The sequence below is a fragment of the Callionymus lyra genome, chromosome 4 (genome assembly GCF_982586985.1).
Source record: "Callionymus lyra chromosome 4, fCalLyr1.hap1.1, whole genome shotgun sequence".
NCBI classification, from domain to species: domain Eukaryota; kingdom Metazoa; phylum Chordata; class Actinopteri; order Syngnathiformes; family Callionymidae; genus Callionymus; species Callionymus lyra.
This window is the reverse complement of record NC_141821.1, coordinates 12407644-12432681: the sequence shown is the minus strand read 5'-3', so window position 1 is coordinate 12432681 and position 25038 is coordinate 12407644. Positions and strand designations below refer to the sequence as shown.

At 40.9% G+C, this 25038-nt stretch overlaps 1 protein-coding gene across 2 annotated transcripts; it reads right to left on the bottom strand.

Moving 5' to 3' along the window:
• Window positions 1–751: 751 nt before the first annotated feature.
• mkxa (mohawk homeobox a) lies at window positions 752–25038 on the bottom strand. Of its 2 annotated transcripts, none has more exons than XM_087788836.1 (6): window positions 24727–25038; window positions 22607–22766; window positions 19492–19645; window positions 15390–15797; window positions 2575–2608; window positions 752–1299 (listed from the first exon to the last, which is right to left on the bottom strand). In XM_087788836.1, the coding sequence occupies exons 1-6, from the start codon at window positions 24924–24926 to the stop codon at window positions 1092–1094; spliced, it is 1164 nt and encodes a 387-aa protein (XP_087644962.1). In that variant the 5' UTR covers window positions 24927–25038; the 3' UTR covers window positions 752–1091. The 2 variants fall into 2 exon arrangements, with proteins under 2 accessions (XP_087644962.1, XP_087644963.1); XM_087788837.1 differs by having other exon boundaries at window positions 24748–25038.

Below are 25038 nucleotides of genomic sequence, written 5' to 3'. Positions count from 1 at the left end.
GGGATTTTAACTACCATACAACACTTGAAACTCGTGTCAGTAAAATCAAATCAGCTCAGCACTTATTATAGGATGTCTCTCTTTATGTGGTCCATCATGAAGCTGCGTTATAAAGAAATGATTTAACTCAATCTTAAGTGAAGTGACTTCTCCTGTAAGTGGTCCTGGTGTGGATGGAGCCTCCCGGCGGGTGCGTTTGAAATCAGCGTCTCTCCGGGGCGAGGACAGGAGAGGCCTCTGAGATGACAAGCTCTTAATGTGGCGGGATAAACAACAATCACGGCGACCACACGCACCAGGCCCCGGCCCGACGACAAGCACTTTGAACACTTGCTTCGCTGCGCAAACAGATAATACTGAAATGTACGTCTGGAGACAAACAACCCGACGGAACAAGTCGAACTTTCAAGTCTGCCCTCGGGGCGTCTTGTAAACAGCAATTTGGATGTAATGTTAAACAGCTGAGAGGAGCGACGCTTCAAACGTTCTCGTCTCTCTCTTTGTTCTATCTGGGAAAAGCAACACTGATAACACAAAGCAAAAACATCCCTTTTAGGTCATTCCTTCCGCACGCCTTTTTTCTCGGGATCTACGTAGATGTGTTGCCGCACGCGTGAACGTGACTTCGGCGGCCGCACGTTTGCACGCCAGAGACCCCCCCCCGATAAGAGCGCCATCCTTCACGGCGGCAGCGTGGAGTCTCCCAAGGCCGCGGCGCGAACACGGCGGCGGTTTATCTGCTCACGTTCCTGTGACGTATCCAGAAGGTGTTTGGAGTCACAACACCGTCGCTCAGTCAAAACCAAGAGGACAGTCTAAATATCAGTGCTTTCACGGAAAATTTAAGAGAAAGCTTGTTTGTGTGTCAGTCACTGGAATCCTTCATCAGGCACCATTTTGAAAAAAGCATTTAAAAAAAAAAAAGGCACTTTGGCACGATATCGTTAAAAATAGGGACTTGAAAAAAAGTCTTGTAAAAATAAGTTAATGGTACAAAAGTGTCTTGTTCGCAGCGAAACTGTCCCAGGAAAAAAAAAAAAAAAAAAGGCAACGAACTCGTCCTCGGACTCTTGCATAGAGACGGACCAAGGCTAGTATTTCTGCATGATGGGCACTTTGACAGTCTTGATCTCTGCTATATGGGACGACTTCTGGATGATGCAGCTGGTGGTCCCGGAGCCGTGGCTCTCCTTCCCGTGCGCCAGGTTGGTCAAGGCCATGGCGGCGTTGATCTCCTTCCAGTACGTCTCGTCTTTGCCCTTCGCCTTCTCCTTCTGCGCCGAGCCCACGTAACCGCCGCTGCCGACAGAGAGAACACGAGGAGGTCAGGCTTGTGATCGCGAAGGAACTCTCCTGATAAGAACACGATTCACGCCAAGAGATCCTCCGGCTTCCGCGGGAAAGATAGAAGTGGAAGTAGGACAAGAAGAGGTGAAGAGAAAATGTAGGTCAGAGACGAGGGTCTTGTGAATGGAAAGTCATGGGATAGAGCTGAGCTAAAAGAGTACAGGATGTCAAATATATGTCTTTCTCAGAAGGATAAAGGACCCAAGACAGACCCTTGAGAGGTGAAGAGTAAATGCAGGTCAGAGACGAGGGTCTTGTGAATGGAAAGTCATGGAATAGAGCTGAGCTAAAAGAGTACAGAATGTCAAATATATGTCTTTCTCAGAAGGATAAAGGACCCAAGACAGACCCTTGAGAGGTGAAGAGTAAATGCAGGTCAGAGACGAGGGTCTTGTGAATGGAAAGTCATGGAATAGAGCTGAGCTAAAAGAGTACAGAATGTCAAATAGATGTCTTTCTCAGAAGGATGAAGGACCCAAGACAGACCCTTGAGAGGGTAGTTAGAAAGTTAGATAATCATAGCACTAAGATGAAGTAAGTAAATAAGTTAGTCAGTAATTTATATTTATAGAGCGTTTTTTCCAGACCAGGGTCACAAAGCGCTTAAACAATCTGAAAAATACTCAAAAAATATATACCTAAAAGCTCAAGATAACCAAGAAAAACATAGGTGTCCCAGAAAATCAGGGAAAAGCCTGAACGAATAAGAAAGTCTTAAGATGTCCTGAGAGATCCTGCATTAGCAGAACTCAAGAGGAACCAAAGCTATTTTTATACATATATTTATTTCAGCTGTGTTGGAGATCATGATGACGCTGATCTGTGTTTTAGATGGATTTCTTTTCAGCACTTTAGATCTTTAAATGGAGACTTTAAAGGACAGTTCAATTAGCTTTGCTGCTAAATAGCCTGGAATTATTACAACAAAAGCAATAATGAGTTTTCCAAACATGTCATAAATACACAAAGCGAAAGACAGAATTTGTAACCAGGTAGTTAATTGACTAAATACATAACAACCTATTGATCTCAGTCTCTAGCCTGTGATGTCTCTCCAGACACGTCTACGTTCCCCTCAAAGAACCAGAGAAGGTTCTGGTGAAGATGGAGGTCCGGTCTAAGAAACCCTAATGAGCAGGAATAACGGATGGACGTTCATTAACAGGTCAGTCGTGTTGTTTTTTAAACTCGTGAGCGAGTGAAGGTATTTAACGTGGGTTGTCTCACCTGTCACATTTACTTGATCCATGCTCCGTGGGTTCTAAAAAAGCGAGGGAAAGAGAGAGAGAAAAAAAAAAGGTTAATTTCTGAGAGGTCAATGAGGATTTATTAGAACCCGGTCGTGTAATTACTGCAGCAGGAAGTTACTTTCTTGAATAAATCACGGCTAAAGTCCAGGCCCAGGTGCACGTACGTGCACGTGCCGCGCTCACACGTGCGTGCTCTGTTTTCTCTCCGGAGTGAGACCAGCACCCAAACAATACTGTTTAGTTGCAAGACTCCATGGAAGAAACAAGGTGATCGCATCAGGAGTCATGATGTCCATCATGACTCACAAGCTCCGCTTTCTTTTGTCCAAAAACACAAATGGGACGCGGCCAGCGTGATCGCAGCGTTCGGAGACACACTGAGACGAGGCTTTTGTTTCATGACGAGAGAAGCTTGAATCCAAAGAAACGCTGAGATTAAAACAGTGTGTACGACGATAAACAGTTCGTTGACTACATTATTCAATGAGTTAAACAAGGTTATTTATAGAATTTGGGACGTATAATACCCGAAACTACTGTATACTGGTATTGAGAGCAGGTTTATAATGGCGCTCTGAATATTATTATCCTTCAAGATGAGATTTCAGGAATGTTTTTAAATCATAATTATAGTAGAAATGTCTGAAGTAACTCTTCATTTGTATCTTGAGTCCAAACAGTGGCTCGTGGAGGAAGAATTTCATCTGAAACTTCTTGGTACTATTTCTTTGAAACCATGTCAGCTAGTCATAGATGAAAAAAAAGGGCCGCATGTACTGTCTGTAACAACACATCATTACAAGGATTAACACAAAGAGATTCCAATGAGAGACACATGTAAAGCGCATTGAACACAAAACATACCCCGCGAGTCCAAGAAAACAAAGCATCTGGACGTCTGGCAGCCTTGAGGCTCTCACTCCGTTAGCCAAACAGACGCTCTAAGCTCGCTGAGCTCCTGAGAAGTCGAGGCTCGACGACGTAGGAACGAACGATCGACCATCAAAAGCCAAATTTTACCCACTCCTCAACTTTATACCGGTGAATATCAATGTGAATTTAAAGTCACAGAACCAGATGTCAGGCAACGATCCGATGAATGACATGTTTTCACATCGACACCTGCGATCTTTTGAAAGTTTTTCTATAGAACGTCGCAGGAGTCAGCCACACTACCTACCCTGTTCCACCGACCGTCTCCCGAGGCCAATATGAAATAGATTTTCTTTCAATTTCGCTCTATGAAAGCTGTGTTTTACATGGAAGGACTCAACGCTCTACGGTTTCATTCTGCCCATCATTACCGAACACAAGACGGGGAGGAATGTGTGAACACGCGTGCGAGCAATACGAGGATATGATAAAGCTCGACTCGCAAACCGCGAAAATTGAGATTTATTTCCTCAAAGCATTCCAGCTAAATCCAGGCATTCCCAGCCCCGGCCACAACTGCCCCCTTACTCGTCCCGGGCCTTTACCTCAGCTTATCGGCGAGTCTTTAACTGCTCTTGTGATGTACCGCAACATCTGTCCCAACACCCGTTTATACATCAACGCTCTGGACCGTCCTCGTCTCACCGCAGCCAAGTCAAATGGAATGTTTCCCGTCCGTGTTTAAACAAAGTTAAGTCCAAGCTTTGTTAGAAAAACACTTCTTTTACCATTTAAAAAGCAGTTTTTAACAAAAATCTACGTTCGATTTTGGGATTTTCTTTCCTGATATCAAACTGACCCTGAAAGGAACATGTGCTTCTCAAACTATCTCAATGAAAAAAAGGTTTTGACCCTACTTTGACCCATATTTTTCATTTTATAATAATTGAATTTCAAAGTAGTTGACCATCTAACTGTCGGCGAGAGCACTTTGAGCCGTGACTTCCGGGATTCAGCCATCTTGTTACGATGTTAAAAATGAATGATGCATTTAGACAATACATTGTATCTTGGGGCACGTTTCTGGTTCTTTAAGAGCAGATCTGGCAAATAAGTAGCTTGTGATCTATAAGGTAAATAAAGACAGCGTTTCTTTTCAACTGAAATCCCGCCGTCAAACAACTTTTCTTTAAAAGATGCAACTTTTAACAGAAATAAAAGTTTTGTTCGACACACCAAGAAAGCATTTTCGCTTGTTGTCGCAGTTCATAACAAAAAATCCATATTCCATGAAAACTAGAAAACAATTGCAACAATAACTGCACTGTCTGGATTTTTCTGAATATAATCACTTTAAAAAGGCCTTTGATGTTGTTCTAAACTATAGATCCTACGTATTGTTGCAGTGGCCGTAAAACATTTGTACTTTGTGGTTTCCAAATGTCTGTAAGGCTCAATTAGTTTAAATTGATCAAGGGAAATGAAGTAGAAAAAAAAGGAAAAAGGAATAAGTCTCTGGAAAGAGTCAAGTGGTAAAGGAAAAAAGCCATGACAGGCTGACAACCGTTCGGTTACAGCGGCAAAACGTTTAACTTTCGACCAATTTACCGGAGATCAAAAGGCGGCGAGTCGAATCTCAATTTATGGACCTGGGTTTCGGGAGACCCTTCGGTCTACGAGGATGCGCCGATTTGTTCCCAAAGTTTCCACCGCGAATGAGACGCGTAAAAACTTCATCTTGGAAACAGTTTTGCCAAAAGACTATAAATATCTAATAAATCACAGATGCCTTTTTAAAAAACGTCTCTTGTTTGCTCTGCTCTTTCACCACTTTGCTACCGAGCCCTGCGTCCACATTCTTGTTGCCTTTGGGCTCCACTGACAGTAGGGTTTCACGGACCGCTTGAGGGGAACGCTAAGAAGTCTAATGGTTTCTGGCATTATTCACTAAGTCCAAAAATACTTGCTCACTGAACATCACCACTGGGTAATGAAGGGAGAGCAGCACGAGGGCAGGAGTTAGAAAAAGAAAGAGGGGGAAGAAAAAAAAAGCCTTAAGAAAGTTGGTGAAAATGAGGGAAAACAAGTAGAGACTGAGAAATTACAGAGTGGATGAGGTTACACCTGTTGAGGAGACTCCACATGAGGGTGGCTGCCTATCATCGTTGCCATCTGGTGATTTAACAATCAACAAGGCTGTGTAGCACAAATAAACACACACTTCATCATCACACTCGCAGTGTGTGGAACGTTTTTTTGGAACTCTGATGGTTGAAAAAAACCTTGAGAGCTGATTCTGACCAAAAACAACAGCAAGAAAAAAGTTCAAACTGGCAGCTTTGAGTTACAATTAATGGGATAGAAAGTATTAAAATGAAACGACTGGATAATACTTTATATGGTTTCGTGACCAACAAAAACAATTGAAGTGGTTAAAGGGGTCCAAATGTACTGAAATGTGTTCAAGAATAACACAAACATGGACAAGTGATATGGCTAAATGTTGTCCTCGCTTCTTTAAAACAATTATAAGTGATTTAGATCGTATTCTTTTAAAGCCGCAGCACTAAAATGTTGTCATTTTTCCAAAAGCACCACTTGATGTATCTTACAATGTCAGGGCAAAATATTACTCTCATTAATGAGTCATTTTAGTCAAGATAATTTGTTATTTTTTAAACCTATTTACCTCTCAGATCCTGCCGAATTGAATCTGTACCAAGAAAGTATTCCACGTGCAAGATCGTAAACACATATTTTATTTTTAAGCTTTTAATGAAAATGAAGCAGTTTTTCTAGACCCTTTAACTTAAATCTGTGGCTCCCTGTTTTGGCCTTTGGATTAAAGGGTGAAATTATTTGGCTTTTTTCTCCGGTTAGCTCGACAGCACACGGAACTTTAAAGAGGGAGCCCCCTAAACGACCTTCTTTGAATGGAGGCGCATGTTAGATTTTCAACTGAGATTAACAAGGCAGAGAACATGGAAGACCCGCCCCGGCCACTGTCTCGATGATGAGGTGCTACACTCGCTGGCTCGCCTTTCTTTTCCATCTCTATCCTCCATATATTCAACGCTCTGTGCCTTTAATAATGTCAAGACGAGTCTGTAAATGAAGTTAGAGATGCCTTGGCGCTCGTCTCTACCGCTGTCTGCCAATACCGAGTTTTAATATTTTTCTCTCGTCCTTCATCCTCCCGTCTTCACTGAGATGAATAAGTGTCCAGAGAACCACACTATGCTGAGCCAAAAACATCTCACAGGGGCCCTGACAAGACTTTCATCACCAATAACATATTGAGCCATTAGAGCTGATACTAGTAAACAGCTGGTGCGGACCAGACGCTCTCCGAGCCACTTTTCCGACTCTCCAACTCCCTTTTTCCCTCCGTGCCGATGTTTTTTTCCCCGTCTGCCCAGCGGATGACACACTGGTGTGGCTGTGGTCGGGGCAGATAACCAAAATCTAGCAATTAGGATTACACTTTATGTCTTTTCGCTAGATGGAGAAATAATAACAGTGTTTGAGATGCTTAAACTCTGCCAGGTCGTCATTGTGTTTACGAGTGCCAGTAAACAAAATGTAATCAGGGCCTCTTGTAAATCGGCCAAAATGAGAACAGCGCCTTGACGAAGGAGTAAATAGGTTGTCAGGGGTTTGTGCGCTGCTTCTTGTGTGTTTTTTTTTGGGGGGGGCAGGAAGGTGCGTGATGTGGTGCGCCGAAGACGAGCAGGAGAACTCATCGTTCTGTTCGAGGATTAAACCAAAAGAAATGAGGGGAAAGTACCACGTTGTCGCAAACCTCAACTAAGAGGGTCATTACAATGAGCTACTATGTATGAATTTATTTTTAAACATATGTAAATATATTATTCAAGAACTGTGCTGCTCACGTAAACAGGTTCTACTAAAATTAAAACTCAATAAATTAGTTAGTATTAAAAAAAAGAATGTAGATAGTGTTTTTTTTGCCCCGACCAGCCTTATAAACAGAACTAATTATATTGCATGACCAAAAATAACACATGGGTTTGTTTCTCACCAACAAGATGGTCATATTCTAATTGTTTTCTTTTTCTTTGATCTATGTTCTTTATCTTTATCTTAAGATACTTAGATTGTATCATCTTGTTCGTTCTCTTTATTTCTCTTTGTTCTTGTTCTTATTTTATTGTGATTTATTTTTTTATGAAAAATTGCTGTATTTTCTGTGGCTATTGAAAAAAACAATTTAAATCAATAAAGTTGTACCTTTACCTTTACCTTTTACCTTTATTAACGCTAGTTTACATGCTTATCTTTTGTCTTTACGTCCCTGAAGTCACAGGCTAGTGTTACTTTGGAGAAAATCTTTTTTTTTTATAAATAAAACAATAATTTTTGAAGAGTAAAACAACAGAAATTATATTAATATATATGTGTAAATTAAGGAAAACTTTGGTAGAATGCTTGGAAAATACAGCAGCACTGGTTCGTCTTGAATCAGGAGGGTTGTCTTTAAACAAATGATGAGATATTAAATTGTAATCTTGATTGATGGAAGCAAATCTGGGAAAGTTGGCGAAAAAAACACTGGGAACTCATTTAAGTAAGTAGTCGACCTGAAAGAAGTTACATGTCTGAGTTTTAGAAGCTTTATTTGAAAGCACAGTTTTGGACATCGTCCGTCTCGAAAGACTCTCTGACAGCAGAATAAGATATTAAATGTATAATGTGACCGGATTCGGAAATCGGCAACAGCATTATGAATAACCATTAACCGACGAAAACTGCGTGTCTCGTGGTGTGTTCTCGATCTGAAGCGGTTCTTGCAGATGGAAAAGTACTGGACCGTCGGGAAAGGTCATGGAACATTCGGACACAAACCGTGTCTAATGTGATCAAATCTAACAGACGAGTGGCTGAAGAAGCAACCGTCGCCCGAGCGATGTCCACACTAGCAACAATAGAATACAAATATATGGGTATTTTATTAGTTGCCATTGGTTTTAGTGTCGGTCTTCAAAACAAACCCAGACCCTCGACAACTCAAGTGACACTAAAGTTAAGACACAGCTCCCGACTTCGTGACCTTAAAGCTTTGGTCGTAGGTTTTCCCAGGAACATTACAGCCTCTGATGAAGGGCTGTTGTTTGTGCAAAACACACACATTAGTTAAAAAACAGCCCCAAACCACAAGTAAACAGTATTTGGATTTCCAAGTGATTTCATGCACCCAAAAATATCCTTTTTGGGAGCTGGAGGCCAAATGATACGTTTGAGCTTCTCTTCCTGCATCATTATGTTGCAATTGCCCTCAGTGGTAGGTTCATGTGCCCTCTCACACTCTTCTGGGATTTCCAGCAGTGTGTGTTCTGGACTCTCACAAGGTCACACCTCTGGCGCTCTCATGAAACGTCCATCCATCCCGTGGGAACTCGACGCTCGTCTATTGTTCTAGACAGTTTTTTAAAAGTGGAAACAATTTACTTTTAGTACGGACTCAGTTTCTCTCACAAGACAGCTGTGTTTTCTTAATCTCTCGATGGCACAAATAGTGGACTTAGTTTGAGAAACTGGAAGGGCTCATTACGTCGCCCTCTTCTCTGGGAGTCACTGAGTGACCATTAACACGTCTGGAGCCAGTGCAGCATCTGCCTCGACGCTCAGGCGCTGCTTAGTGGTCGGACTCGGAAGCCAACATCCCATCTTCACCATTTGTTTTCTGTCTGGTGTATCTTTTTTCCTCCACCTTTCCACGAGCCTGCGCTGCCGTGTGAGCTCTGCCAGCTCTCACCCGTCATCGCTGCCACACCCTTGAAGGACACTTCTGTGTTTCATTCATCCCACCGGAGACTTGAGAACGATGGTGTCGTTCAACAGAGAGTCTTTTGTAGTCAATTCAAAAAAAAGGTTTCCACTCGTATCTGCGTCGTCCAAACTAACGGCATCTCTCGAATGAAGTCATACGACTAATTGAATGATAACTCAGACAGATGAACTGAGGGAAAAAGGAAGGATGTTGAAGTTCACTTTTTTCCGGCGCAACTTTTAAACAGTGGAGAATTTGCCACATGAGGCCCTTTGCATGTGTTTTTAATGGACAACATAAATGTAATGCCAGTCAATAGTTATTTTTCAAGTAAAAACTTTAAGACTCAAGTTATGTCTCAGTTCACGGCTTTCAAAATGTAAAGTATTTAGGGAAAATTACAAATCTTCTGAGGAAATTTTAAGTTAAAGGGTTAGTTCAAATTCTCATTTAAGTTAAGAGTAAAGAGTACTTTACAGTAATCCGTTCCTTTTTGGAGTTATAGACGAAACTGTTTTTACCTTGAAATATAGCGGCTGAAGCTCATTCTTCTTCATCTTTCTTCATCAAAATTTGGGTGAACTATAACTTTAAGTCATTCACTGTCATTGGACGTTAAGTTTGGATCAACTAGCTCTGGATTCTAGCCTCGTCTTTTTCTGAATATATTTTACTGTCCATGTCATTTGTAATAAATATGAGTCACACGTTCTGTTCTTCCAAACCACACTCTCAAAATCTTCGTGGTATTATCTCTTCCACTGATTCTTGAGTCTGACCTGAGCACAGTTAGTTTTGGCAAAACAAGTGGTCGTCTTGGAACAGCACCCCGGCCCAAAAGGGGGAAAAAGCTAGCCAGTCGATTAGCATCTCCTGTCGTAATGAGACGTTATCTATCAAAGTGACACATGCAATACATCTTCAACTATTACAAAACCGCAGCACAAAACTGACAAGATTAAACATTAACTTGTAAGCAAATTTAAATAAATAAATAATTCCAACTATTCCATTTCTTTTTCTTAAAATGTTTCCTAAAAATACCCTAAGTTCATGGCTCTTTTACGCTATATACTATTTAAATTCACGTAAAAAAAAAAAAAATCTTATGTCGTGATTCTTTTTTTTACGTTTGTATCTTATTTAGGTAGTTTTTGTCTAATACATTGAATTTTGATCTATAATAAATGTCTTTGTTATCATAATTGTAGATTTCACTTGGGATGGAAAACGTTCTCTGTCGACATTTATTGTTTTTTTCTAAATATTTTGAATTTAAACAGTAGCCTTTCAATAATAAAGCTTTTTTTTTTCTTAGTAAATAATTCATATTTGCCAAAAATCGCTTTTTAAGACATTATAAATGTTTCCCCCCAAAAGAATATATAAATCCTAATAATATATATTTTTAAGTAGTTTTCTGTTTTTGCTAGAAACAATGGAGTTGTTTTTATCTTTCTACTTTCAGTTTTACACGAGTCTTCTACTGCAAAAAAAAGTGCGGCCAAAAGTCGACCGTGAAAATGTTATTAACAAATGTCAGATTTAATCTGAAATCTGGTTCGGACTTTTTAAATGACGTCAACTTTTCTGAGACCTCCTACATATACGGTAATATATAGCAACTACTATAAATACATAAAATGTCATGTTTTCTTGTTTGAATCTATACAAATGTCAAGGCTTGATCTACAATTAAACATTTAGATTTAAAAAATGTGTCATCCTGCTACAGCTGTTGTTAATGATAAAAAAAAAACTTCATAACTTGCAGGAGAGCATTAGATCACCCTGCCTGTCGGCTCCCATCATCCAAAAGAGGAAGTGTATATGTCTAGCGTTAGTTAGCAGGATTGTGTGCGGCACCTCCGTCCACCGCGCTGACATCCGTGCAGAAAACCATAAATCCGCTCCAGTCAGCTCCGACCCAAGTGCTTAAAGCGAGAGAATCCGACTCATAGAGTTCCACTGTCAGCCTTGTGCAGCGGCTCTGACCGAGATCGCTCACTCTCCCTCCGCAGAAACGTAGGGAATTATTTGGGTTGCAGTGATCTATATGGTATAGGACGGGACCCAATCTGGTGCGGCACGAGAAGAAAAACATTCATTCCAGATTCCTGCCATTTAATATCCCATTAAAGGGTAATTTGGCATGAAACCCCTGGCATGTGTGGTGGAATTCTACTGCTTCTAGTGCTCAATGAAATTCCCCACTGGCTTTTTTGTGCGTTTGTTCTGGACATGTGTGTGTGTGCTCGTATGAGTGTCATTGTCTGTGTGTGTGTGTGTGTGTGGGTGAGTCATTTCTAGCCGGCAGACGTTTAGTTTTCCACCAAGGTAAATCTACACTCTCCATCTCCTGCCACGTCTGACTGCCCACTGTAGTCACAGATAACATTGTGGGCTCAGGCTGCGGCTGCCACGGCCAATTGGCCCATTAATGGAAATTTCAACCAATAGTATGACGGTTGTCCGGCACGCCACTCTCGGCTTGGCCAATCATATTTGTTTTACAGGCTGGAATTCCGGCAGAGGAACGAGCCAAGAGACACTGTTTGTATTCTTCGGGTGTTTAAATTCCTTCTCCTCCCAACTGACTGACTCCTGGAGACTGGACTGTCATTGTCATGGAAAGTTTTAATCGAGTTCATCAGACCAGAAATATTTTCTCATTCACGGCCGCTTCTCTCCCGGCAACACTTTCAGCGATTTTTTTTTCTTCCCCCGTTTCCTGGACAAATGAGCGAGTTCCCCCCGCTGAGGGGTGTCGATACGTTCCCAGGCCGGTGCAGAGATGCTATCTCTGCGTCCTGCCTTAGGTCTCTCCCAGCTGGAGTTAACCAGGTAACACCATTCAAAAGCTGCTTTGACTGAACTGAAACTAGAGCCGCGCCGAGGTTCGAGCCACGGTTCTGACACGTCAAGCTGTGTCTACGGTCACAAGACATGCTTCACTATATATATTATTTTTACGTCTGTAATCCACACACAAATAGTCGCCAACATGTTTGGAAATGTTATCCTTTTACTGGCCCCGTGCACTTTCATACATAGATTTGATTTATTTCTAAAGGACACAATGTTTGATCAGAGTCCGACTTATTCTCAAGTTAATCCAAAGATCCAGATTGATTAAATAAAAGCATATTAAAGACCACGTGCATCAACCTAATCACTTCATTTCTGAACAGCTTGTATATATAATACTTTGCTTGTATTACCAACAATTCATAAAAAACTGTACACAATTATATCAATAAACCGCTAAACCAACATTCATGTCCCAACTCTAAAATGTGATAAACCGTAAGAACACAATTAGTGACTAAAGGAACTTAAAGTCCTTTTTATGATTATATGCTGTGATTAGTTTTTATGTTTATTTTGCTATACTGTGGGCGACAGTGGTGAGAAGCTGTACATGTCAACAACAAATCCTTGAAAACCTTCCTGTATACAGACATTAATCCGGATCTCTACCAGAATCTATTCACTTCTATGTTATTCCAAGTTAAACCAAGCCTGAAAATCATGAAAATCCCTTTTCAACTTTTTGAGTTATGATATAACAAACAAAAAAAAACTAACATTTACTCATTGGCGGAGGTAAGAAACCATTTTTCTAATAGAAAAATTTGAATCACAGTCTAAATAACTTAACAAAAAATGAGACTCCAAAAAGTGTATTTATAAATTATATGTATATCCCTAACACACACAAACCAACACAGAGGAGTTTTGTTTCATGAGCAAGTGTATTTCTGAACCGTCAATTTAACTTATTTAATGTAATTTAACACTATTAATTCCAATTGTATTTTTATGTATTCCATTGTCCAACAATTTTTTTTAACAAATGCTGAAAAAGTATTTATAAAATGATAGAAAAGCCTTTTCTTTCTTCACGTTCCAATAATGATGTATTGATAGCTCCCTCTTTTTACAACAAATGGTCAGAAATAAAATGGTAGAAGTTCACTTTATAATCTGATGGGCAACAACAGCTCCCCTGAAAGTACTCTATGGTGTCGGGATCTGTGTATACACGAGGAAACCCTTACATTTTATAGCCATAAAACAGTAATAGGTCTCCTGGACGTCGCTAGCTAACAATAGTTGGAAGACAAAAGAAGCGGAAAATCCTCCAAAGGGTAGTTAAAATAAAGTGTGACGGAAACTCAAAGATAAAATTTATTCTTTTCTTTTTCTCTCCTCTTTTATTTGCTTAGTCTTCACCGCCGAGATCAGATGTTGAATTAGAATGAAATTTTTTGGACTTTTCTCTGTTTCTGCGGTCGGTGGAACGGAGGGCCCCAGCAGGTGTTCCTTCCCATGAGTCAACACTGCTGCGGAAAACTTTCCATGTGTGGATTCTAAAGCTTCTCTCGCATGTAACAGAGCAACACTCCTGTAAAAGTGCCAGACCCCAAGAAATCCAAGAGGGAGGCGGCGGTGCCAAGACTTGATATTAACCATACAGATAAAATAGTTACTCTTGATTAGAACCAGAAGGCCGGCCAGGTGAATGAATCAGGTCCTTTTTTTTTTTTTTTTTTGAAAGGGTTGCTCTTATTAAAGTTTACCCGAGAGAGAGTTACAAGTCTCACTTGGTCCATCCATCTCTTGGTTTCCTTCTCCATCTGTGAGTCCCAGCAGGTGCCTCAATGAGAAATCAGCCTGATATTTGTTCAGGTCACAAGGTTACAAGCTTTTTGATTCAGGAGGATCATAAGCGTCAAACTCAATGCGCTTCAAACATCCTACACGCCGACCGGGGACTTCTTTTTCCGATAGAAAGAAGCACATTGCCGTCGTTAAATGAGACACAATAGATCATCGGTCAAATCATATCCTGCACCATTGGATCGGATCGACTTTCTTTATATTATGAGTTCAATGTGTCAGGTTTGATTTGCAACACAACAACACCTTCCCCCAACACAGTAAATTATATTCAATAAAACCATCTTCACAGGGAGTTGTCCCTCCTTTTTCTCAAAACTTATAATCCTCAGTTGAATGACAAGATAACCAACCACAATTCAACACACAAAACAGATATATTTAAGGGATAGCAAAAGACCATTTGCAGCCCTTCATTATGTGGCCCTCACAATCATTTTGTGATTTCATTTAGCGTTTTTTAACTGAAAAAAACAATAATTGTTTAAAAGATTTTTTTCTTCCCAAGTTTTTAATTCATCATGCATTTATTTTTGTTTAAAACCAACAACTGTTATGTCCTGTCTTTATGTCTGAAATAATAGACGTTTATATTTAAAGGCTTGATCTCAATAGAAAAGGAAATGGGCAAAATCTAAAAAGCACCCTAAAAAAAGTTTAGGAAAGAACACACGCTTAAAAGTTCATAGCCTTTTTCTTTATGCTGTTTTAAGACTTTTCCATATTTAACTATAAAGCAAAAGTGTAATTGGCAAAGCAATGGACTCCATTAAACACACAATTTCATCCCTAAATCAGACTGATAGAAGTAGAAAAAAACCTAGTATTTTCCTGTGGAAACACATTTAAAATGTACTTTAACTAAAGCTGTACTGATCTAGAATAATATTAAAAGATACTTTGGTGGGGCTTCTATAAGTCAATTATTTGTATTATTACCTTAATAATGCTTTAATTGACAACGACATAAGTTTAAGATTCTAACGCCAACCGAGTCACTCAATTCAACTCGACGCTTTCTGAAAAAAAAACAGATGAAAGTGAACTTGTAATAATCTCTGACCGCGCTGGGACAAAGTGCTAGACTTCTATCAACAGATCTCTGCTAGAACTGCTCTCATGAATCAGCCAGTCTGCTAACACGCAGCATGTTTGGCTGTGCCCCGGTACTGTCAGCAGGACCTCATGGCACGATCAAAGAGATGCCAAACAGTAGTCTGTGAGTGTTCCACATGGCCTTGTTGTGTCTGGCTTGTTAAAGTCTGGTCAGAGCGCTGGCTGGGGGGAATTCCTACTCGACTGAGCTGGATGAGGAGCAGTCGCTGTGTGTGAAGTCGATAAAAAAGTCGGGCAAAAAGCCGTCGTGACTATTTATTTACTTCCAGAAAAGGAACATTTGAGACAGTGGTTGACATTAGAGGAAGGTTTTTCAAGAGATTTCTTACCAGATCGGTACACGAAGTTGGCCTCTGCTTCCGAGGAGGACGGCGACAGGAGCTCGTCGTCGTACTCGTTGGAGCTGAAGGAGCCCGAGTGGTTCCTCCTGCGAGCGTCCATGACGGCGTTGGCCACCATGACGTGTCGCAGAGAGTCGTTCAAGTACCGGTGTAATAGGCTGCTCTTGTACTTGGGCGGAGACACGTAGTCCTCGGACAGCGAGGCGGCGTCGGCGGCGGAGCGGAGCCCGGCGCCCATGCCCATGCCCATGCCCATACCCATGCCCATACCCATGCCTATACCCATGCCCATGGCCATGCCGACCATGGAGGAGCCCTCCTTCTTGATGACGCTCTGGTAGATGGGCTTGCGGTGCTCCTCGGGACCACTCTGTGTCCTCTGAGGATTGTCCCCGTCTGTGAAAACACACAAGACAAGTTTGATGTCAGACCTACATAGCGACATTGAGCAACGCCGTCCTAAAAAGGGAACTGTTTCGGTCAAATCTAGAGAATGAAAAACACTTGTAAATATTGTTTTTAACATCTGATAACCTAAAGACAAACATAGAGAAGCTACCACTCTTTGAAAAGAGTAAGTTATTTTCTCTCCTGTAGTTTAGAGCTAACCCTTTAGCTTCTATGTTGGTCTTTCGTTGTTAATCACTCATTATTGAACGTTATGAGCCTCTTTTTTTACTCATATAATCCTGCTCTTTTATTTTGGCGGAGCAAAAACAGTCCAAACAGACGGATCAAATGAGACCGGAACTCCAAAGTTAATAACGGTTCACAGTATGACCGGCTGGAATAGTTGGGTAACAGGATCCTACCGTATGACTAGAAAACAAACAGGTTTTGTTTGGGCAGAGACATTATTTTAAAGTTAAGATGGAACTTCCAGATGGCGGGTCAGTTAAAACGTCAAATCCAGAATCTCAAGTTGTTGCTCCTGCACTCTCGCTGGCATCCTATCACATGCATTAAACCCCAGTCCGGGGCTGGCGGAGCTTTACCAAACCATAACGGATGGCAGCCTTATTTCCTGTTGGTCCTTGATTTCCTGAGCAGAAATGAATGATATCCCGGTCGCCCTGTGCTGCAGAGGAGTTTGAACTAAAGCAGAAGTACCTGATGAAAGAAGTAGGAGGGAGATAAAAACACGGGCAAGAGGGAAATCAAGCGACTCTCCAGATACTTTCCGTGCCAAGAAGTTTGTAATTTGGACAGGTTTGTGATTTGGCCAAATTAAAAACAAAGCTCACAGATATAAAAACCACATGTAGGGGGAGAGCACTGTCTCGCCTCTTAAACCTGTGACTGGGCAAAGTGTGGACACGTGCGGCCCTCTGCTTGTACTTAAAGATGCTCATGAGGTCAGAGCGAAACTATGAAATGGAAAACGCCAAATGGAAGGAGGTTTCTATCCAACAATCTTGTTGTTTTTGGTTTGAAATGACTCTTAAAAATCCTTAATATGATCTGTTGATTGCTCACTTAATTTTCATATTTTCTCTTTTTCGAGCATCTGCATTTTGACACATATTATTCCTTCCGCCCATTTTATCTTGACCTTCATGTGAATATTTCCTACCACTTACACTCAAAATAAATTAAATAAATATTTTTAAATTACGGTTCAGGACCAGAGGAGAGAAATCCTTCCAGGCTGTTGCTCCTAAGCTTTGGAAAGATCTTCCTCTCCCTCTGTGTTTGATGATCTAATGACTCCTTCAAGAAACATCTTAAGACATTTTTATTTGTTCAGGCTTTTCCTTGATTTTCTGGAACTCCTGTGTTGTTCTCAGTATTATCTTGACCTTTAAAGTATATATTTTATTGAGTATTGTTTTGATTGTTTAAGCGCTTTGTGAGCCTAGTCTGGAAAAGCACTCTATAAATATAAATTACTTACTTACTTGAGAATCTATACACAAAAAGAAGTTTTGTAAACTCATTTTGAATATTTTACACATAATATAATTATTTTATAGTTACTTAAGTATAATTTATAAAGTTTTCACATCATTTTAAAGCTTCATCTTCGTGCCACATTCACAGTGTATAATATACACACTGGACTGTACTTTCGCAATCTTGTCTCAAACCAAACCTCTGCTGCCACTTCTGTTCAAGATCATTTCCCAACCGACAAACCTCTTACACATTTGGACAAAAAAAGGCGAAACCCTTCGAGAACAGTGAGCATGCGGTCCCGGGTCAGAGGGGTTACATCCACCCACCTAAATAGCCTCTGAAACAAAAGTGTGCAAGAATAGCGTTGGCTTATTTGGAAGTGGCTGTGGACGACTTTATAACCGTATCAGAAAAGAGGAGTCCGGGAGATAAACTGCTGCTGCGGGTTTGTGGCGATACACAACGCAAACAAAGCGCACACATTCCTCCGTCCGCCACGCCACCGCTCGTCTTCCTCAAGAATTTATCATTCACACCACAGCGCTCTTCTTAAAAAATAAAAATAAGCAGAATGGTGTTTATTCTCCGCTGACTCGACATGTTTTCATCGGTGTCGCTCGCTCCCCTGGGATCAGCATGTGTGTGCCGTAAACACAGATGCCGACGGCGAGCTACTTCTTTTTTTCCCCAATTGCAGGCTGGGAGACGGAGCTTGGCTCGGTGGGGTGTCTTAATGACAGCGTGTTGCCTGGCGTGTCTCTCCGCTCGGTCACACACTCGCTGGTTATATCCACCAAAAAACATCCCAGTCTTGAGCGCTGGCACCAACCGGGCCCTGCTTGTTGTGACACAACGCTGCTCTTGAATCTCAACAAGTGTGATGTAAGAAGACATAAGAAGGCGTCGGGTTCCTATAAGATGAACCGTACGCGGTAATATTCATGGTGTTCAACAGGTGGTGCTGTAACAGATCCGAGCGGAGTGAAGCCGAGAAGCCACATGTGGCCCTTTGCCTGTAATTATGCGGCCCTCGGATTATTTTCCCTCTAAATCGACAATGGAAGAGAATACTTCTTAGGAATACGTAGATAAACTGTGACATGATGTTGAGGAAAGCTGGTCATGCTGTAGCTAAATCAGCATTCTGGTGGTTTGGATTCGACTCGTTTGTCAGGAACAATATTTCACATGAAGAAAGGAGCCAGATGAGACACAGACATGTATTCATAAGCATGGGTTCTGATCTCCAGTCACTAACATGTAGACGGGTAATTTTGAGGGTAAAAGCCATATTGAAAAATCCCATTTATTTTTCTATCCAGCTGGAACTTATACTGCAACAGTCACGACTCTTTTTGTTAGACATCTAAACCAAATTCATAATTCTGATTAAAAATGACCAATTTCAGAGAATAACTCACCTTTGATTTGGATATTTATTTTGAAGTAGATTAATATACCGTAAGATACAATAGTTAAATGTAATATAAAAGTATATTTAGTGGCAAAGTCATGATTGCCAGAACCTCAGTACCAGAAATCATTCAATTATTTCCATTGAAAAGGGTCGAATTAAACGTAAAATATGACGTCTTTCAACTAGTAATTGTTACCAAAATTGAACAATCGAGGGCGAGGAACAAAATTTCAAAATAAGTTAATGAATCCAAAGTAGTAATTACAGTTAACGACGGGTATGTTCTAGGTTTTGTCTGATTCCAACATCCAAACCCTTTTTTTTTAATCAAGATTAAAGAAAGGAAAGTCAGTTTTACATTTTGCTTTGTCCATAACCGTTGATGCTATTATGGAACCAATTGTTGGTACCAATTACAAAGAGAAGATTTTAAATCTGTGGTGACTTTTTGATGAAAAGTCAAGTGAGCAGTAAACTAGTTGCTGCTTTGATAAAGTGAATCATTATCTGAATTAAAAGTCCTTTCAGGTCCTTGAAGGTGATAAGAAGTCAAACTATTCAATCTAAATGATATTGGAATGCAGACAGAGTTGAAGTTAACAGCCCATTTTCATAATTACTATAATAATAATAAAATTTATAGAGCAGAAGAGAAAACAGTCTGAACGTTTACACTTCAGGGTTGACTGCTGGGATTAGTCCCCACCCTGCAATCCTTCACTCTGCACTCTTTTTTTAAACTCAATCTTGGAATAATCATTTTCAAAAGTGTCTTACCTTCAGAGCAGCTGTCGTCGCTGCTGACGCTCAGACGCTCCGCGTTGCCCTGAACATATTTGTTGTAGAGTTTGATCCTGAGGGCCCAGCTCAGGTCCGGCTGCCTCACCGTGTTCTTCAGTCGCCGCCGAGCATTTGCAAACCAGTTCGACACCTTGGAGGGAGAGAGTTGGATTTAAGGGAAGTGTTTCATTTAAGATTACAAGCTTTTGCTACCAAAGATAGAAAATATATATTTAATTACGTATAAATATTAAATCCAGCAACAGGTAGGAAGATGATAATGGATGAAAAATACATTTAAATGGTATAAAAAGTTTTATTTTCAATTTAAATTCAAATAGTAGTTTTGCAGATGATAATAACTTTGTCATTCTAACCAGAAACATGTTATTATTTCTAACATTATTCCCATTTTTATATTCCTTCCATTGATTTTTTGGTTAAAAATGTAGGAGATGTTTGAGTCAGCGCTAGAAATCAGACTTTATTGGTGACATATGAAAAAAAAAAATCGACATGAAGGAAACGATTTTAGATTTGTGTCTGTTAACTTTCAAAAACTCTTTCCAAAACCACACAATTTGTTGCCGGGGTCCGTCTGCAGGAACCGACTGATGCAACCTGTGATCTCACACCAGCGTCGGCCAGATATCTGTCCAACCCTTCGAAGACGTTTGTTGTCTCGTTCAGACGCAGAAGGTGAGTGTTTTTCTCTTCCACCGAACGTCACCCCCCCCCCCGACAAGAGCAGACTCCACTCTTGGACCGGGTTTTAAAAAACGCCAGTATGTCGACGGAGCGGATGATGAGCTCCGTGACCTTTGCTCTTGACAGCTACCGCAGGCCTGTCGCTGTCAACTCGTGTAAAAACTGCTACTTGGACCGGTTGTCGGGCCAATCCTGCTGAAAATTCATTATCGCGAGGAACCGACACACAACATTTCTGCTTTTTTCGACTGGACTTTTTAAGAGAAAAGACAGACACGCTGCTCAGTTTGCATGACGGCCAGTGAACGCATCATTAACGTAATACTTCATCCAAGAGGTGCAATGATTATTCTGGACTGGCACATGCTTTTTTTTCCAAAACGGACTCGCTATAAAAGAGACACTTAACCCGACTCTCATCGGAACGCAGAGACTATCAGATGTTAAACTACAATAACTTTTCATGCTGCCTTGACTTGAAAGCGGCGTATGCTAAAGTACTTATACTTGTGACGTAAACTTGCTTTTTTTTCGTGGGGGAAATCAAGGCGGCATCTATTAGAGCGAGGAAGGTGAGGAGCGACGGCGCCACTGTTGACGACTGAGAGATGTCAAATGTAAAAAAAGTGGGGCAGTTGGACAAATGATGGCACGCCCGCTCTCACGACACCCGGCGAGATTCAAACCAGAGATGCACATGTAGCATGACTTTCTCCCGACAGACGGCGAAGAGTTAGCGCGACCCCGGGGGGGGGGGGGGTAACCGGCGACGATGACGGATGAGAGTGACGCCATGTTTCTAACATGAAAGAAATCGTTCCCCGATATTTACACGGAAAAAAAAAGAGAAAAAAGCAGCTGTTTGTCTTAAACATGACAGATTTAGTTGCTGAAGACATCTGGCGGCATGCAGACGGTCGTTTTTTTTGAGGGAAACTTTGTTTGATTGACGACAAGTCGAGCGTTTTTTGTTTTTTTTTAGCTAAAGCCGAGGAGCAAAGGTGGAAGAATCTGAGCCATGACGAGAGAGGGACACGGTGAAAACATCTTTGTTTTAAAAAAAACCTTTAGGGGAAAGTGATTTAAACTAATATTTACTAACACAATCCAAACTTAAGATCGTTTCTCCACAACACACTCCTGGAACCTTCATCTAATCAGATTTCCTTAGACACACGTTGAGATAAGGGTAAATATGCAACCAATATTTAAGGTATCTTAAAAAATAAACGTGTCAAAATTGACGCCAGCATACACGACTGCGTCCCGATTCCTCCTCCCTGTGCAACACGAAGCCATCCTCCTCCTCTCTCTCTCTCCACTCGCCTTCACCAAAACAAACAGCTCCATCAGGGGCCCCCCAAAATGAGAACCAGATTAAGCCGTGTGGCCGGCGGTCAAAAAAGAAATCCTGCAGCCGTCGCTCTGAGGCCGTATCAGTGACCCTGTCAGCCAGGATGATACTGTTACGCGCACGGCTGCACGTGCCTGACGTAAAGCGAACCGCGATGCTACGTCTCTCTCGTCCACGCTGTACAACCCAAGAAGAACATCGGGGTTCATGATCAGAAAAGGAAGACAACAAAATTGTCAGTGTGAGGAAATAAACCTGAGGAGAGGTGATGCTACACCAGAAATGTTTTTAAAAACCATCACATAACGGACATATTTTTCATTTCAATGGTGTTTTATTTACTTGTACGTGACTAATTCAACTTTAATTAAAAAACATACATGAATTACTACTAATGGCTAACAAGAACCTGCTGATAGGGTTCAGTAAATCCATGTTTGAACACATTTTATTCTTTAATCTTCAACCATTTCACCTCAAGAATCACGATGTGAAAACTGCAATGTGTTTCAAATTCAAAATGATACACAGTTTAATCTGTAACAGTTTAAATCACTGATTAATCGTTATTATTTAAGGAATTATTCTCATATTTAAATCCATAATTTAGAGTAAAACGTTTCCTCATAACGTAAACTGTTCCATTTCGAGTGCTTCATCCTACAAATTCAACACCCCATACATGCGTTTTTTTAAGATATATTTTTTAACTAAATAATAGAGAAAAAATGTTTTTTTTTTATTCCTCTGGGTTTTGGTGCGAGAGAAAATAAAACTCTGGATAAAGCTTCAACGTAAATATTTGGCCAATAGTGCCCGGCACTAATTTTGGTTATATTTCGTAAATATTTTAAGTAGGAAATTGGCCGAACCAAAGGTAGGAATAACATTTAGTGCCGTATAAAATAACGAGCCCGCGTTGTAAAAACACTTTCTGCCACTCTCATTAGAAACCCAAGTCCGTTTTCGCAACAAAAAAAAAAACCCTGATTAGCCGGACCACACAACGTATATACGTTTGATTGACCGTAGGGGCCCCGGCAGACCCACCTGGACCAGGGTCATTTGCGATCCCAGCGCCAGCAGGATTTTCTCCGTCTTGGTGGGGTACGGGTTGTCCCGGTGCTTGTAGAGCCACTGCTTGAGCGGGCGGGCCATGTCCTGCAGCGCCTGGCGCTTGTGCCGCACTTTGCTGCCGCTGGGGCGCCCCCTGTGGAGGGAACACGAGCAGTGATGTCAGACGCTCAACACGCTGTAATTAGAAGAGACTGGCAGGAAACACGCCGTTAGTGGGCGACATGTAAATTCCAGTAGGAAAGTACTTCTCGCTGGTAAAAGTAGCAATCAAGTGTAAGCTGCGACTTTTTAATGGTTTTGGTTGAGTTCAGTTCGAGTCAAGTGTCGGAGGAGGCTGACGCAGCGTGTTAGCTTAGCTCAGTTGGAGAGTTAGGAAGTAAAAAAAAACATGTGTTAAGATTTATTTTTGAAGTATAAAAAGTGGAAGGAAGAAATATGTAAGATTTGAGTGTCAATCGTTTTCCGGATATAAAAAAACTTTCTTCTGAATAGATTATTTTCCCGCCCATTTTTTTGTTGTCCAGATGCTCTTTACTGACACCCACTGGAGGGTCGAGCTGGTTCTAGGCTCACAGTTCTACAAGTATCGTGTCATTTTAAATCTCCTTGTTTCAATTTGCTTTACATTTGCATTTTACAACTATTACATATTAAGAAAAAATGCTTAAATCATACTATTTTTCCAAATAACATGTTCTTTTTTAGTCATTTGTAAAAAAAATTCAAGCATTTTGTTGCGATTAAAACTTATTTTAGCTTCTTTATTTTAAAATAAAACCAAAATATTATCAAAATATTTTTAAATAAACAACTAAAAGGAGTTCAACAAAAAGTTTTAGTGACATTTAAAAAAAAAAGTTTTGGGTAAAAACCATCTTTCTGACTTTTTATTATGGGAATCCTTCAAAAAAAATAAATGAAAGATGGAAAAGTTTTCCTTAATTTTCCTTTTTTTTTTAGATGGTTAATCCATCACATATATTAAGTCTGTCTCGGGGTCCCAGATCCAAGTCTGCCCGCAGACTCGAATTAAATGAAGCAGCCACTGCCTGTCTTCACTATGAACCAGAATTATTAGTCCTGTAAAAAAAATATAAACTTAAAGTCAAAGCAGAATCTATTCTTAATGAACACAGGACCACTGAAATACTGTCAAATATTGACCAGATTTGAAGAAAGGGTGTGTGTGAGAAAAGACACTTTTTTTTTTTCTTTAGATTCCCACAAACCGCCGACATAAACACACACTCATTTGACTCTTTCATTTGTGACCCAACACTTTCTCACCCTAGGAACGCACAAGTGGGGAATCACACAGTAACATTAGGACGTGTCACAGATCGAGCTAATCCACTCAAATCCAGCCAACGGATTGAAACGTAGACACATTATTATTTATTTTTTCCTCCCAGCCTCACCTGTACCCTCAGGTTTCAGGAACCTGTAGATGTCAGTGTGGTGCTGTTGCTCCGCTTCGCCCTTTATCTCCCTTTTAAAAAAAAAAAGTCAAGCCCGGGCTGCAGATGTAACATATTTCAGTCTAACCTCAAGTCTGCCTGGGATTCATGTTCTACAAATATTTTCCTTGTAATCTAGATCGGCATGAACATTCTGCTGCACATTTTGCCCCCGTGTTCTAAAAGTTTTGCTTTCAAAATCTCACACACACACACACACACACACACTTTGTGTTTGGAGTTGATTTAATGCCCCTTCATTAGTTCTGATGCCCCCCCTGGAGGTACCACCTTACACTCTCACAGCAATATTACACAAACTTCTGCACAGACTTCCCTCTGTTGCCCCCCATAAACATGCAGATACCTCTAATAAAAAAAAGCTCGATCAAACCCCCCCCCCCCCCTCTCTCTCTCCTTCCACAGGAATAGCCACTAAATAAAATATTTGTCAAACCCACAGAGTCCTTTCTGTGAAGGACCGGGACCACACAGAGAGTTTTAGGGGTGAATTTATTTAGTGGTCATTGACTTGATTTGAAGTCTATAAAGCAGGGGGGGGAAAAAGAGTGATTTTGAGTAAAGGTGTGTGTAGATTTGAGTGCTGATTGAAAAATAAAAAAGAGAAACACTCACACAGACAGGTCGAGCTCGTACCCGGTCCGCCGGTGCCGGATGGCCTGGTTGTCCCTGATGATGCTCTGGTTGGACGAGAGCAGGTCGGCGTGTTGACCGTCGATGACCTCCAGGTAGTTCCTGCTGCTCATCTCCACCTCCTTCGCCTTCTCGTCGAACAGGACCTGGCTGCTCAGCTTGTTGAACACGATGGTGTTCATCTTTGGTCGGTATATAGTCCTGGACGTCTCAGGTGTAACCTCCAAAAAAAAATCAGTTGTTTTTGGGGTGTTTTTTAGAAGAAAAAAAAAAAGAAATGTCAAAACTCCTCAG